This window comes from Salmo salar, chromosome 06 (genome assembly GCF_965601325.2).
Source record: "Salmo salar chromosome 06, fSalSal1, whole genome shotgun sequence".
Lineage (NCBI taxonomy): Eukaryota > Metazoa > Chordata > Actinopteri > Salmoniformes > Salmonidae > Salmo > Salmo salar.
In genome coordinates, this window is record NC_138296.1 from 17118314 (window position 1) to 17134429 (window position 16116).

At 44.0% G+C, this 16116-nt stretch overlaps 1 protein-coding gene across 1 annotated transcript; it reads right to left on the reverse strand.

Moving 5' to 3' along the window:
* Positions 1–9079: 9079 nt before the first annotated feature.
* Positions 9080–13882, reverse strand: LOC145879804 (metalloproteinase inhibitor 2-like; the record flags this gene model as incomplete). The annotated part of the gene is made up of 5 exons (XM_082976339.1): positions 9080–9477; positions 10819–10943; positions 11339–11432; positions 12199–12262; positions 13818–13882. Coding segments are annotated over 5 exons (510 nt in total), but the record flags the coding sequence as incomplete, so codon positions are not given.
* Between the last annotated feature and the right edge of the window lie 2234 nt (positions 13883–16116).

Consider the following 16116-nt stretch of genomic DNA (forward strand, 5'->3'; position numbering starts at 1 on the left):
CTTCCCTACAGGTCTGAGGGCACACTCTTTTCTGCAGGCAAAGATTGAAGAAATGGCAAATAGGAGTGACAATATAGTCCGCTAACATCCTCAGTAATTTTCCATCCAAGTTGTCAGTACCAGGTGGTTTGTCATAATTGTGTTTTGTTATTTTTGTTCACCTATTCCACACTCACTTTACTGAGTTAAAATGACAATGCTTATCTTCCATAATTTGGTCAGTTATGCATGTATATGAAAGTTCAGGGTTTGTTGTTGGAATGTCATGTTAGGCCTACTGTACCCGTCCGATGCAGCAGGCCAGTAAAACAGATTTTTCTGCTTCCTCCTTGTTGTTTCATTAAGAAACTGATATGTATGTGTTCGTGAGAGTCTTGCCTTTCCATAGAGGGGTCATACACTATTAATATTTTTGTGAGAATACTGATTTTTGGGATGTCTCATGGTCCGACAAACACTGCTGTAGCTCAGCCACCTTCCACTGCAAATGCGGAAGGCTGCCATTGGAGGATGTGGTGATTGAGACATAGCCCATTGTGTGGGAAAGTTTTATTGTCTGAGGAGATAGCCTTGAATTGTACACAGCATCTCCTCTCACTCGATCTTGGTTCGTGCAGGTGACTGTGACCTCTTCCTCAGACCAATTGTCAGTACGCCCAGAACATTGCTCTGGGATCAAAAAGGAGTATCTTGGTTTCAAGGTCCTAGCTTTGAGAGAAGAAGCCTTGTGAGGCATCAGTCAGTCACATGCAGGAACCAATGTTAATAAGGGATAATGAATGTCAATCATGCTTATATGACTTGTTTGTGTAGCATTATATAAGGACTGAAAGGGAATGCCTTAGTTTTCATCAAGCTTGGATTGAGTTTGTGAACCTCTCCGGCTGTAATAATAAAGAGTGGTTCACTTAAAATTGACTTCAGGTGTCCCTGGTGTTGAATTTCCACCTTAATCTTGGCGTCAGTGAAGGTCTGCGAGGGAACACCGGTGGCACATTCCGTGTGAGGGAAATTCCCATCTGACCAAAGACGACGTGGACCCGCCCCGACCAGACTTTACTGTGAGGTGCCCTGGGGAAGATACCTGATCCGGCAAACCTCTGAGGGACACGTCTACTGAATTTCAGTAAGTCAATTTAAATTAATTTGTATAAAAATAAATACAAATCAATGAAACAAATCAAACTAAACATAAAAATGAAAAAAGGTACCATAGTCCTAAGAAGCCTATGGCTAGAGTGAGGGCAGGAAAAGCCCCAATGACAATTGTCTGTAGGTATTTATGAGAAGTGTCTACGTGGTCTGAGAACCACTGATAATAGCACAAGATGTAATTGATCACGAGCTGTTCTTTTATATGTATTGGAAGTAGTGGCAAGAGAACAGTTGAAGATGTGTATGTAAGCCTAGGAGGTAACAACAAGAGAACCGTTAAATACATATGTAAGCATAGGAGGTAACAACAAGAGAATCGTTGAAGATACATATGTATGCATAGGAGGTAATGACAAGAGGATCGTTGAAGATACATATGTATGCATAGGAGGTAACAACAAACGAACAGTTGAAGATGCATAAGGAGTAATAAGTGAGATTACTGAGTGTGTTTGGGAATAGTACTAAGTGAATATGGATGTGAGTATTATGTGATTGACTAATTGACTGAACAGGGGTTTAGACCTAGTGTAAGATTTGTGTGAGATGACGTGTTAAGATGGACATACATTTTTTTTTTTTTAAGTTCAACAGGCTTTAAGTATGGGAAAGGGAAATAGTAAGAGTAGGTTGGAGGATCCGTGCTGGGATTCAAAAGGGCTGTGTAGTGTAATGGCAAAAAAATGGTAGTGGGGTACTGGACCAAACAGAAGACTGGGCAAGATGGACAGATGGAGATTTCCCTGCTGACGGGACACTGAGCACAGAAAAACTTGCGTCTGTGACAGGACTGAGACAAGATCTAAAGACAGTTGAAGGAAAATGAAACTAAGGACGGAAAGACACTGAAGAAGGCACAGCTGATGTACTACTCTGGAAGAGAAAGAGGTCATTGAGAAAATGGGGGCAGCCATGGAAACCAAAGAGGCAGAGGAAGAGGTAGAGGCCGAGGGGCCCCTGCTGGAGCTGACGGAGGACGAGACTGGAGCTGCTACAACTGTGGGAAGTTTGGGCATTTCTCAAGACACTGTCCTGGAGCAGGGAAAGGCCAAGGAGAGTGGCCGTCCCCATCTGTTGGCATGCAGGTGGACAACCCATTTGGAAGAGGAGGTGGACAAGGGGGCTGCCAAACAGTGTCATGACTGACCACGAGAATCCAAATAGGTCAGATCAGGTTTGCAATGAATAACTTCAATCAGACCCCCTCTCACCCATAGAGGGGAAAGGAAAGAACTAGAGGGGATTAAGGTGGCAGTGTTCCGAAGTTCGGAGAGTCTGGAATGCCCAAAGTAAACTGCCTGTTACTCAGGCCTAGAAGCTAGGATATGCATATAATTGGATGTATTTGATAGAAAACACTTTGAAGTTTCTAAAACGGTTAAAATAATGTCTGTGAGTATAACAGAACTGATATGGCAGGCGAAAACTCGAGGAAATCCATCCTGAGTTTTTTTGGGGGACATTCCTATGCTTTGCTTTAGGAATTACTGCCAAAAAAAAACTCAGAGATTGCCGTACCTATGGCTTCCACTAGATGTCAACAGTCTTTATACAAGGTTTCAGGCTTGTTTCTTTAAAAACCAATGAGAAGTTGGAGTTTTTCCAAGGTGTTCCTCATAGGGTCTGAAGTCCTGTGAAGCGCGTGTATGAGTGCGCGCTCTTCGTTATTTATCTCCAGTATTGAACATAATAAAATTTAAGACGGAATGTAGTGTTTATTTACATATTAGTGTACCTGAGGTTTGATTAGAAACATTGTTTGAATTGTTTGGATGAAGTTTACGGTAACTTTCTTGATTCCTTTGTCTGTATATTGAGCGAGTTGAACGGGTGGATTACTGAATCAAACGCGCCAACTAAACTGACTTTTTGGGGATATAAAAAAGGACTTTATCGAACAAAACGACCATTTGTTGTGTAACTGGGACCCTTGGGATTGCAAACAGAGGAAGGTATTCAAAGGTAAGTGATTTATTTTATCGCTATTTCAGATTTGTGTGATGCTTGTGCTGGTTTTGAAAATATGTTTATGCTGGACATATGCGTGGCGCTGTCCTCAGACAATCAAATGCTATGCTTTCGCCATAAAGCCTATTGTAAATCGGACAAAGCGGTTCGATTACCAAGATTCTAAGCTAAAGAATCATGTATGACACCTGTATTTTCATGAATGTTTGATATTACATTTTTTGTATGTTGAATTTCGCGCTCTGCAATTTCACCGGATGTTGTCGAATTTGCTCCTGGTAATGGGATAAGATCCGCAAGAGGTTAAGCAATTGTCATTTATATTTACAATCCCCTTATACAAATGACTTTCTCATTTAGCTATTGTACACGTCACCTTCCAATATTTATTGGATTAAATATGTCAACTTTCAGGATTTTTCATTCACCAATATTTTGTGCGTAAAGGACCTCAAATCTATTTATTCCAGCTGCCAGTTTCCTAACCCTAAATAATATATACAGTTGAAGTCGGAAGTTTACATACACTTAGGTTGGAGTCATTAAAACTCGTTTTTCAACCACTCCACAAATGTATTGTTAAACTATAGCTTTGGCAAGTCGGTTAGGACATCTACTTTGTGCATGACAGAAGTAATTTTTCCAACAATTGTTTACAGACAGATTATTTCACTCTATCACAATTCCAATGGGTCAGAAGTTTACATACACTAAGTTGACTGTGCCTTTAAACAGCTTGGAAAATTCCAGAAAATGATGTCATGGCTTTAGAAGCTTCTGATAGGCTAATTGACATAATTTGAGTCAATTGGAGGTGTACCTGTGGATGTATTTACATTTACATTTAAGTCATTTAGCAGACGCTCTTATCCAGAGCGACTTACAAATTGGTGCATTCACCTTATGATATCCAGTGGAACAACCACTTCACAATAGTGCATCTAAATCTTTTAAGGGGGGGGGGGGGGGGGGTAGAAGGATTACTTTATCCTATCCTAGGTATTCCTTAAAGAGGTGGGGTTTCAGGTGTCTCCGGAAGGTGGTGATTGACTCCGCTGTCCTGGCGTCGTGAGGGAGCTTGTTCCACCATTGGGGTGCCAGAGCAGCGAACAGTTTTGACTGGGCTGAGCGGGAACTGTGCTTCCTCAGAGGTAGGGGGGCCAGCAGGCCAGAGGTGGATGAACGCAGTGCCCTTGTTTGGGTGTAGGGCCTGATCAGAGCCTGAAGGTATGGAGGTGCCGTTCCCTTCACAGCTCCGTAGGCAATCACCATGGTCTTGTAGCGGATGCGAGCTTCAACTGGAAGCCAGTGGAGAGAGCGGAGGAGCGGGGTGACGTGAGAGAACTTGGGAAGGTTGAACACCAGACGGGCTGCGGCGTTCTGGATGAGTTGTAGGGGTTTAATGGCACAGGCAGGGAGCCCAGCCAACAGCGAGTTGCAGTAATCTAGACGGGAGATGACAAGTGCCTGGATTAGGACCTGCGCCGCTTCCTGTGTGAGGCAGGGTCGTACTCTGCGAATGTTGTAGAGCATGAACCTACAGGATCGGGTCACCGCCTTGATGTTAGTGGAGAACGACAGGGTGTTGTCCAGGATCACGCCAAGGTTCTTAGCACTCTGGGAGGAGGACACAAGGGAGTTGTCAACCGTGATGGCGAGATCATGGAACGGGCAGTCCTTCCCCGGGAGGAAGAGCAGCTCCGTCTTGCCGAGGTTCAGCTTGAGCTGGTGATCCGTCATCCACACTGATATGTCTGACAGACATGCAGAGATGCGATTCGCCGCCTGGTTATCAGAAGGGGGAAAGGAGAAGATTAATTGTGTGTCGTCTGCATAGCAATGATGGGAGAGACCATGTGAGGATATGACAGAGCCAAGTGACTTGGTGTATAGCGAGAATAGGAGAGGGCCTAGAACAGAGCCCTGGGGGACACCAGTGGTGAGAGCGCATGGTGCGGAGACAGATTCTCGCCACGCCACCTGGTAGGAGCGACCTGTCAGGTAGGACGCAATACCATCTGAGTAGGGGCAGGGTGAGAAGTGTTGGATGAGAGCAAGAGGGAAAAGGATACAAGGTAGTGGTCGGAGATTTGGAGGGGAGTTGCAATGAGATTAGTGGAAGAACAGCATCTAGTAAAGATGAGGTCAAGCGTATTGCCTGCCTTGTGAGTAGGGGGGGAAGGTGAGAGGGTGAGGTCAAAAGAAGAGAGGAGTGGAAAGAAGGAGGCAGAGAGGAATGAGTCAAATGTAGACGTGGGGAGGTTAAAGTCACCCAGAACTGTGAGAGGTGAGCCATCCTCAGGAAAGGAACTTATCAAGGCATCAAGCTCATTGATGAACTCTCCAAGGGAACCTGGAGGGCGATAAATGATAAGGATGTTAAGCTTGAAAGGGCTGGTAACTGTGACAGCATGGAATTCAAATGAGGAGATAGACAGATGGGTCAGGGGAGAAAGAGAGAATGTCCACTTGGGAGAGATGAGGATTCCAGTGCCACCACCCCGCTGGCTCGATGCTCTAGGGATATGCGAGAACACATGGGCAGACGAAGAGAGAGCAGTAGGAGTAGCAGTGTTATCTGTGGTAATCCATGTTTCCGTCAGCACCAGGAAGTCTAGGGACTGGAGGGTAGCATAGGCTGAGATGAACTCAGCCTTGTTGGCTGCAGACCGGCAGTTCCAGAGGCTGCCGGAGACCTGGAACTCCACGTGGGTCGTGCGCGCTGGGACCACCAGGTTAGAGTGGCAGCGGCCACGCGGTGTGAAGCGTTTGAATGGCCTGTGCAGAGGGGAGAGAACAGGGATAGACAGACACATAGTTGACAAGCTACAGAAGTGTTGTTTCTTGTATTATTGTCTCTTGTGTCTTTAGAGAACTGTTTCACTTTGATATCCTTTTTCCTCTGTCCTGATTTTCTCTTTCTTTTCTTCTGTTAACTAGATATTCTTTGTTGACCCTATTTCAAGGTCTACCTTCAAACTCAATGCCTCGTTGCTTGACATCATGGAAAAATCAAAAGAAATCAGCCAAGACCTCAGAAAAAACATTGTTGACCTCCAGTCTGGTTCATTTTGGGAGCAATTTCCAAACACCTGAAGGTACCACGTTCATCTGTACAAACAATAGAACGCAAGTATAAACACCATGGGACCACGCAGAAATCATACCGCTCAGGAAGGAGACGCATTCTGTCTCCTAGAGATGAACGTACTTTGGTGCGAAAAGTTGTCACAAAAAGAGCCGTGTTGAATAGACCAAACTGCAGCGGGAATATGGATGCTCATGTTTTAATAAAAAAAAAGGAGTAAAGCATCCACTGGAAAAACAATACACACGACAGGACCAGTCTTACAGGCATACAAAAACGCAGTGCAAGAACAACTACCCACAACCCCAAAGAAAAACACACACACCTATATAGGACTTCCAATCAAAGGCAACTCAACACACCTGCCTTCAATTGGAAGTCCCAATCACCAACACAAACATTCACACACACAAAACTGCCACGTCCTGACCCCAAAACTAATACAATAGCTCCATCTGCTGGTCAGGACGTGACAAAAGTGCAAATCAATCCCAGAACAACAGCAAAGGACCTTGTGAAGATGCTGGAGGAAACAGGTACAAACGTATCTATATCCACAGTAAAACAAGTCCTATATCGACATAACCTGAAAGGGCGCTCAGCAAGGAAGAAGCCACTGCTCCAAAACCGACATAAAAAAAGCCAGACTACGGTTTGCAACTGCACATGGGGACAAAGATTGTACTTTTTGGAGAAATGTCCTCTGGTCTGATGAAACAAAAATATAACTGTTTGGCCATAATGACTATCGTTATATTTGGAGGAAAAAGGGGGACGCTTGCAAGCCGAAGAACACCATCCCAACTGTGAAGCAAGGGGCTGGCGGCATCATGTTGTGGATGTGTTTTGCTGCAGGAGGGACTGGTGCACTTCACAAAATAGATGGCATGATGAGGATGGAAATTATGTGGATATATTGAAGCAACATCAAGACATCAGTCAGGAAGTTAAAGCTTGGTTGCAAATGGGTCTTCCAAATGAGCAATGACACCAAGTTAAGGACAACAAAGTCAAGGTATTGGAGTGGCCATCACAAAGCCCAGACCTCAATCCTATAGAAAAGTTGTGGACATAACTGAATGAGCATGTGCGAGCAAGGAGACCTACAAACCTGACTCAGTTACACCAGCTCTGTCAGGAGGAATGGGCCAAAATTGAACCAACTTCTTGTGGGAAGCTTGTGGAAGGCTCCAAAACATTTGACCCAAGTTAAAGGCTATGCTACCAAATACTAATTGAGTGGATGTAAACTTCTGAACCACTGGGAATGTGATGAAAAAAATAAAAGCTGAAATAAATCTTTCTACTATTATTCGGACATTTCACATTCTTAAAATAAAGTGGTGATCCTAACTGACCTAAGACAGGGAATTTTTACTAGAATTAAACGTCAGGAATTGTGAAAAACTGAGTTTTAATGTATTTAGCTAAGGTGTATGTAAACATCCAACTTCAACTGTACAAGATCAGAGTACTGTCTATTGCCACGTTCACATGCTAGTCGGAATTAGGAGACTTCTGACTTGATAACTGGTTGAACGCAGCACATGTACAGTGCATTCGGAAAGTATTAAGACTTTTTCGACATTTTGTTACATCCTTACTCTAAAATGTATTAAATTGTTTTCTTTCCTCAATCTGCAGATCCTCAAGCTTTGTCAGGTTGGATGGGGAGCGTCGCTGCACAGCTCTTTTCAGGTCTCTCCAGAGATGTTAGATCGGGTTCAAGTCCGGGCTCTGACTGGGCCACTCAAGGACATTGAGACTTGTCCCGAAGTGCTGCGTTGTCTTGGCTGTGTGCTTAGGGTTGTTGTCCTGTTTGAAGGTGAACCTTCGTCCCAGTCTGAGGTCCTGAGGTTTCCATCAAGGATCTCTCTGTACTTTGCTCAGTTCATCTTTCCCTCGATTCCGACTAGTCTCCCATTTCCTGCTGCTGAAAAACATCCCCACAGCATGCTACACTGTAGGTATGGTGCCAGGTTTCCTCCAGATGTGACACTTGGCATTTAGGCCAAAGAGTAAATATTAGTTTCATGTGCCTTTAGGCAAAACTAGGCCACTCTACCATAAAGGACTGATTGGAGTGCTGCAGAGATGGTTGTCATTCTCCACAGAGGAACTCTGGCACTCAGTGAACATCGGATTCTACGTCACCTCCCTGACCAAGGCCCTTCTCCCCCAATTGCACAGTTTGGCTGGGCAGCCAGTTCTATGAAGAATCTTGGTTCCAGACCTCTTCCAGTGAGGGAGGTTTTGTTCTTGGGGACCATCGATGCTGCAGACATTTAACAGTCCCCACATCTGTGCCTCGATAATCCTTTGAGCCTATGGACAATTCTGACCTCATGGCTTGTTTTTTTAGCGCCGTCAACTGTGGGACCTTAGACGTGTGCCTGTCCATGCAATTGAATTTAGCACAGGTTGACTCCAATCAAGTTGTAGAAACAGCGATGATTCGAGACAGGATGCACCCGAGCGCAATTTTGATTCTCATAGAGAAAGGTCTGAATACCCAAGGGATTTTACTTAAAGTGGCAAATAAAATCTAAACCTTTTTTCACTTTGCCATATCAAAGCTTGTATTTAATCCATTTCTGAATAAGGCTGTAACTTAACATGTGGCAAAAGGGGTCGGAATACTTTCCCAAATGCACTGTATTACCAGTTAGCAAGTCGGAAATTTCAGTTTTTGCTAGTTGTGACTAGCACAGCTCATCCCAAGGAAGCAACAATGAGTTTAATTTGTTCAATGACAAAGCTTAAGCCCTGGTTTAGACAAACTATTCCAGGACCATGTTCAATAATGCCTTTGGTTCCAGTTTAAAAACAAGCAAATTAATGGCACAGGAAATTAGTACTTAAGCACTATATTTGTAGTTCATTTTTATTGTACTTTTACAACAAGTGACATTTTCATAATATTGTTGCTCTCTATCACATTGACCATTTCCTGCAACCTGTCCTCAGTGACATCACAACTTCACAAGTCAATATGGGTCCTCTAATTAATTGTTGTAAACTACCTCCTAGATTCATTTAGGTTTGTAGCTTTTTTTCATTGAGTAGATGGCTTGTAGAGTTTAGGGGTCATCAATATCCAGAAACTACTTCTTGGGCGGTGCCATCCCCTTGTACCAGGCACAGGACCCATCACCCCCCTTGATACAGGCAATGTTGTTGTCCCAGGGTCCACTTTGGCCAATCTCCATCCACAGGCACTCATCTGGGGCGCTGATCGGACAGGGAAGGGAATTGCAGCGGATGATCTGTAGATCGGAGTAGGGAGAGAGAAAGACCAAGATCACTACATTACATTACATTACATTTAAGTCATTTAGCAGACGCTCTTATCCAGAGCGACTTACAAAATGGTGCATTCACCTTATGATATCCAGTGGAACAGCCACTTTACAATAGTGCATCTAAATCTTTTAAGGGGGGGGGGGGGGTTAGAAGGATTACTTTATCCTATCCTAGGTATTCCTTAAAGAGGTGGGGTTTCAGGTGTCTCCGGAAGGTGGTGATTGACTCCGCTGTCCTGGCGTCGTGAGGGAGCTTGTTCCACCATTGGGGTGCCAGAGCAGCGAACAGTTTTGACTGGGCTGAGCGGGAACTGTGCTTCCTCAGAGATAGGGGGGCCAGCAGGCCAGTGGTGGATGAACGCAGTGCCCTTGTTTGGGTGTAGGGCCTGATCAGAGCCTGAAGGTATGGAGGTGCCGTTCCCTTCACAGCTCCGTAGGCAATCACCATGGTCTTGTAGCGGATGCGAGCTTCAACTGGAAGCCAGTGGAGAGAGCGGAGGAGCGGGGTGACGTGAGAGAACTTGGGAAGGTTGAACACCAGACGGGCTGCGGCGTTCTGGATGAGTTGTAGGGGTTTAATGGCACAGGCAGGGAGCCCAGCCAACAGCGAGTTGCAGTAATCCAGATGGGAGATGACAAGTGCCTGGATTAGGACCTGCGCCGCTTCCTGTGTGAGGCAGGGTCGTACTCTGCGAATGTTGTAGAGCATGAACCTACAGGATCGGGTCACCGCCTTGATGTTAGTGGAGAACGACAGGGTGTTGTCCAGGATCACGCCAAGGTTCTTAGCACTCTGGGAGGAGGACACAAGGGAGTTGTCAACCGTGATGGCGAGATCATGGAACGGGCAGTCCTTCCCCGGGAGGAAGAGCAGCTCTGTCTTGCCGAGGTTCAGCTTGAGCTGGTGATCCGTCATCCACACTGATATGTCTGACAGACATGCAGAGATGCGATTCGCCGCCTGGTTATCAGAAGGGGGAAAGGAGAAGATTAATTGTGTGTCGTCTGCATAGCAATGATAGGAGAGACCATGTGAGGATATGACAGAGCCAAGTGACTTGGTGTATAGCGAGAATAGGAGAGGGCCTAGAACAGAGCCCTGGGGGACACCAGTGGTGAGAGCGCATGGTGCGGTTCTCGCCACGCCACCTGGTAGGAGCGACCTGTCAGGTAGGACGCAATCCAAGCGTGGGCCGCGCCTACGCACTACACAAATACTGTAGCTCTTGCATTTGCTAATGGTGACCTGAGTGCTAAGCGTGCCGTGTAAATACACAACACAGATGTATAGTAATATTAACACACCTTGCAATCGCAGCCGCTTTGGTAGCGCAGAGTCAAGCTCCTCATTTGTGTGTCACTCAAAGCCTCCCAGGACTGAATGAAGTCACACATTATTACATGCACTGTTCCATCAGTATTCAGCCTGCCTGCAGACAAAGGAGATTGTGAGTCATCAATATGCTGTAGGGAAAAGGTGGTGTAGGGTATAGCTGGCCTCAGACAATGTTCTTGGATTGTTTTTCCCCCACATATGGTTAGGATTGTGGGAGATGAGCCTAGATCTGTCCCTGGAGGAAACTGCAACGGGAAATATACAGATGCAGCCCGGAAATCATCAAAAAAATTAGTTAAACATTAAAAACGTAATTTCATTAGCATGTATAATGATTTAGAGTTTGTAAGCTAATATAAAGTGTATAGAGAATGTTCTCTAAAGCACTTGTTTTCTTATACAAGATGAAGTCAATGGCAGGCCATGAGGCTGTAAGCATTTCTAACCAGTGCTGGCAATGGAACTTAGGTAACCTAGTGAGGACCGCACCTGTGAAGAGATACTCCTTGTTGGTTTCCAGAAACGCGTGACACGGGCCTCCAGTGAAGATGACATGGATATCCTGGTTAGGACCTTTGAACATCTAGCCAATCACGAGGAGAGAAAGGATACATCAAACATCTACAGTTTGATGTTTATATGGCATGTACAGACAGCTTAACCTCACTGGTCTCTTTTACAGAGGATCCCTGAAATACACATCTAAATACAAGCAGAAGAGAAACAGTCAAACATAAATCAGTAATAAGGTCCTCAACACTTTGAAATGCCCTGTTCCACAAAAACAATGAACAAAAGGTATTTACCTAACGGAGTAAAGACTGAAGGACTTCTCCAAAGTTATTCATCCCTTAGACCGGGTGTGGTAACTTATGTCAAAAGGTTAGTAATGCTGTTTGTTACAGTGAGGTTTTGTAAAAGGGATTAATAAATGAAAGTACTGCAATGTGTCAACCTATGTGACATCAAACAGGGCCAACCAACTTCCTAGTTGAGAATGTAGTGTGGAGTACTAGACCTGTCGCCCATAATAAAGAGCAGTGCACTATGATAAACTGCATCTAACTGATTTAATGAAGTGGCATCTGAGTTCATAGAGATGTCAACATTGTCTAGGACTGGTAGGAACATTCACTGAAACATGTCTTTGCCACTGAGCAAGAGGCATGACCCGTTTTTATAAATAATCCTCTTTTTCTTTTTAAATGGTAGAAGCTCCAGTTACACTGCTTGTACCTATCTAGATCTTCAGGGTTGGGTCCAAATTGGGACCAGCTGTCAGACTGGGGTTAGGTGGGCTTCAATGTTTCAGTGCAGGAAGAACCACTTAATATAAAGGCTGATCATACCTTGATCTGTTGGACATCATAGTGGGTGTTACCAGACGCAGCTTTCACACCAACCACCTTGGCCCTGATCACAATAAAATAAACAGAGGGAGACATGGTTTAACTACTGAAATAATCAGTTTCTGCTGCACCAGTCAAACATCAGTTTCAGGGTGTTAAGGGATCTGAGAGAACATTGAATCCATTACAGACCCAAGATGTCACAGGCTTTAGCACCATCCTCTACCAACAAAGCCACCATGCCAAACAATTTACTCTCATGTCAAGTGTTACACATTGTGTCCCTCAATCATTTTAGAGAATATACCACAAAATAAAGTCGCTTCACTTTTCCATAAACTAAACAGGAAATGTCCTCAGGGAAGCATGTTGCATGTCATCACTCCTCTTCACTAACAAACAGTAATTGAGTAAAGGTAAGATTCTTTGAAAGGTCAAGTAGCTGCTCATGATGTAGTGCTGTCCAAGACCCTCAACCATCCTGTTTTACCATACTGCATCCATGGTTGAAGTAGAATGAAAAGGTGCCAAGACACTAAATTCACAATGACTAACCTATTCTATACGAGGTGCCTATACACACAGTTGATAGTGTGGTGTTAACAGCAATTTATCAAAATAGAACTACCTTCTCATTTAACAGAATGAACAACCATTAACCAACCTATCTGCGAGATTAACAGAGACAAACCCTGAATGAGTGAGTAAGGTTTACAGAACAGTGACCTAATAGCTGAGACATGTAGCCTAGTCCATTCTGCCATGTACGCCTAATTTATTCTGATGAGTTCTAAGTAAAATGTCAAGTATGTGAAGCTTTGAATAATGTCATGTTGAACATTTCCTTTGACAAGTTAGTCATCTTTAGGCCTAGAGCAAGGATGGGAAACTCCAGTCCTCAGGGATAAGAGAGTTTCTATTGACCTGTTCACCAGATGTGCTACCTGTCCCAGACCTGCTGTTTTCAACTCTCTAGACAGCAGGAGCGGTAGAGATACTCTGAATGATCGGCTATGAAAAAGACAACTGACACTTACTCTTGAGTTTCTGACTTGTTGCACCCTCGACAACTGATTATTATTATTAGACCATGCTGGTCATTTATGAACATCTTGGCCATGTGCTGTTATAATCTCCACCAGGCACAGCCAGAAGAGGACTGGCCACCCCTCATAGCCTGGTTCCTCTCTAGGTTTCTTCCTAGGTTTTGGTCTTTCTAGGGAGTTTTTCCTAGCCACCGTGCTTCTACACCTGCATTGCTTGCTGTTTGGGGTTTTAGGCTGGGTTTCTGTACAGCACTTTGAGATATCAGCTGATGTAAGAAGGGCTATACAAATAAATTTGATATCGTAAAAAAAATTCAGGTAGGTCCCTCACTGTTTCACTTGGTTCTTAAGTGGCAAACGTTTCCGTAATGAATACACCCCAGGTGTAGCCCATATTGTTGCCGACTTTATGTAAATACTTACGAGAACATGTAAATAGACCTAATGAGTGTGTCCTGAAAATAATTACAACGACAGAGAATTCCTAACATTTTTGCATGATACGGTGTAGTAGGCAGCCTGCCAACATGTGAAGAGAAACTACAGAAGTCAGAAATGTCTAAAATGACTTACCGACGTCTGCTTTGCAAAAAGCCTGCTGAGGATGTACAATCATGCAAGTGCAAGCTTCTGCGACTTCATCGACCTGCCAGAGGAACAGAACGACCAAAGTAATGAAACAACTACTTACTGACCAAGTCATTTTAGAAACAAATGATCTTACTGTCGACTCTATAGGACAAAATCATATTGTGTTAAAGGACAACGTTTACCCTACGACAGTTTATTACTGCGCGAAAACCAAAGGCTTCTACTATTACATGGAATCAGCCGGCTTTTATTGCAGGCTGTGAGCTCCTCCCCGCAGTTACAACCAAGCCAGTGGTAGGCTGATCACTCTATTAAACCTGAACCACAATCCCCTGTTTATTGGACAACCACAGAGCAGGCTCAATTTGCGGCCATAAATGTCATATATTGTCCACATTTCACTTAAACGATCGGGATCAACCAGCAATATTAGTTTTAGGCTCCACCTACTGGAATTCCTTATAGCTTTGATGTTTTCATTTATTTATTTTTATCCCCCTGGGCAAGTTTAAAGCAGGCTCAACTTGTCCAACTGGTCAGTTCACTTGACCCAGGCAATGGGGTAACCCTTATATCTCTGTCCAACTGACCAGTCCACTTGACCCAGGCAATGGGGTAACCCTTATATCTCTGTCCAACTGGCCAGTCCACTTAACCCAGGCAATGGGGTAACCCTTATATCTCTGCCCAACTGGCCAGTCCACTTGACCCAGGCAATGGGGTAACCCTTGTATCTCTGCTACAGCTTGTTTACGGAATTTCACCTGGTTAGCATCAGGAGAGAAAAAAAATGCCACACCACCAATCAGATTCACAGAAATCACAGGTTGGGCAGGTCGGGCATGGGACAGGAAAAGAACTTACTCCCATCAGACACAGGCAAGAACTCTTTACAGCAATGTTGTAGCAGCCTACACCTAAACGTTAGTGATCTGACCTGCTGTATCAGACTGATCAACTGTAGGCCTCTATACGCCTTGTCCAGTCTGGTCAGGGGAAACAAAGTGGTGGTAACAGTCTAGCCTATGACATATGCCTTCTTTAATCCAACAATCAATTCAACAAATAGTGATGACATAGGCTAGACTGTGTTAATGCACCTGTACTTGTAATTACAGATGAACAGTATATGGGTCATTCTACAGAAGTAGTGCAAATTGTGGGATAAAAAAAATATGTAATTTGTATCCTATTTTTACCCCAAACTTGAATTCCTTACCACCCCAGACAATGTGTCACTACCAAAACATAGTGAAAAAGTTTTCAAGAATGGTGAAAATTCACTTTGTCTGAGGATGACAGAATGAGTGTAGGGGTCTATGACCCTACTATGATATACCATCTGACTCCATTATCATGAGAACACTATGGGCCCATAATCATAACCAGTGGGAATTGCCAAGGTTGCAAGCCTTGTGTCACCACTCTGAATACTATAAGATGTACGTGTGTAGGTTTACCATTATGCAATCATTAAGAGGCTAAGGAACAAGGAGCTAATGTCCTAGCATTCAATTATTGACTTAACCTTAGCTCAGAGATGCACAGTGAAATCTTGAAACAATCCAAACATGACAGTGGAATTCACACAGTAACATTTATTTAGTTGCTTCACGTTTCATCAGTCTTCACACTTCTCCTGGGGACAGTGACTACATGTACATTGAAGTATTATTTGCAGTTGTCACTATGACACAGGACACACCCTGAAAACAATGAATGGTCAGAAACAGTTAGAGACCTCATGAATGATCTGAACCAGTATCTGTGTGTTAGAGACCTCATGAATGGTCTGAACCAGTATCTGTGTGTTAGAGACCTCATGAATGATCTGAACCAGTATCTGTGGGTTAGAGACCTCATGAATGATCTGAACCAGTATCTGTGGGTTAGAGACCTCATGAATGATCTGAACCAGTATCTGTGTGTTAGAGACCTCATGAATGATCTGAACCAGTATCTGTGTGTTAGAGACCTCATGAATGATCTGAACCAGTATCTGTGTGTTAGAGACCTCATGAATGATCTGAACCAGTATCTGTTTGTTAGAGACCTCATGAATGATCTGAACCAGTATCTGTGGGTTAGAGACCTCATGAATGGTCTGAACCAGTATCTGTGTGTTAGAGACCTCATGAATGATCTGAACCAGTATCTGTGGGTTAGAGACCTCATGAATGATCTGAACCAGTATCTGTGGGTTAGAGACCTCATGAATGATCTGAACCAGTATCTGTGGGTTAGAGACCTCATGAATGATCTGAACCAGTATCTGTGGGTT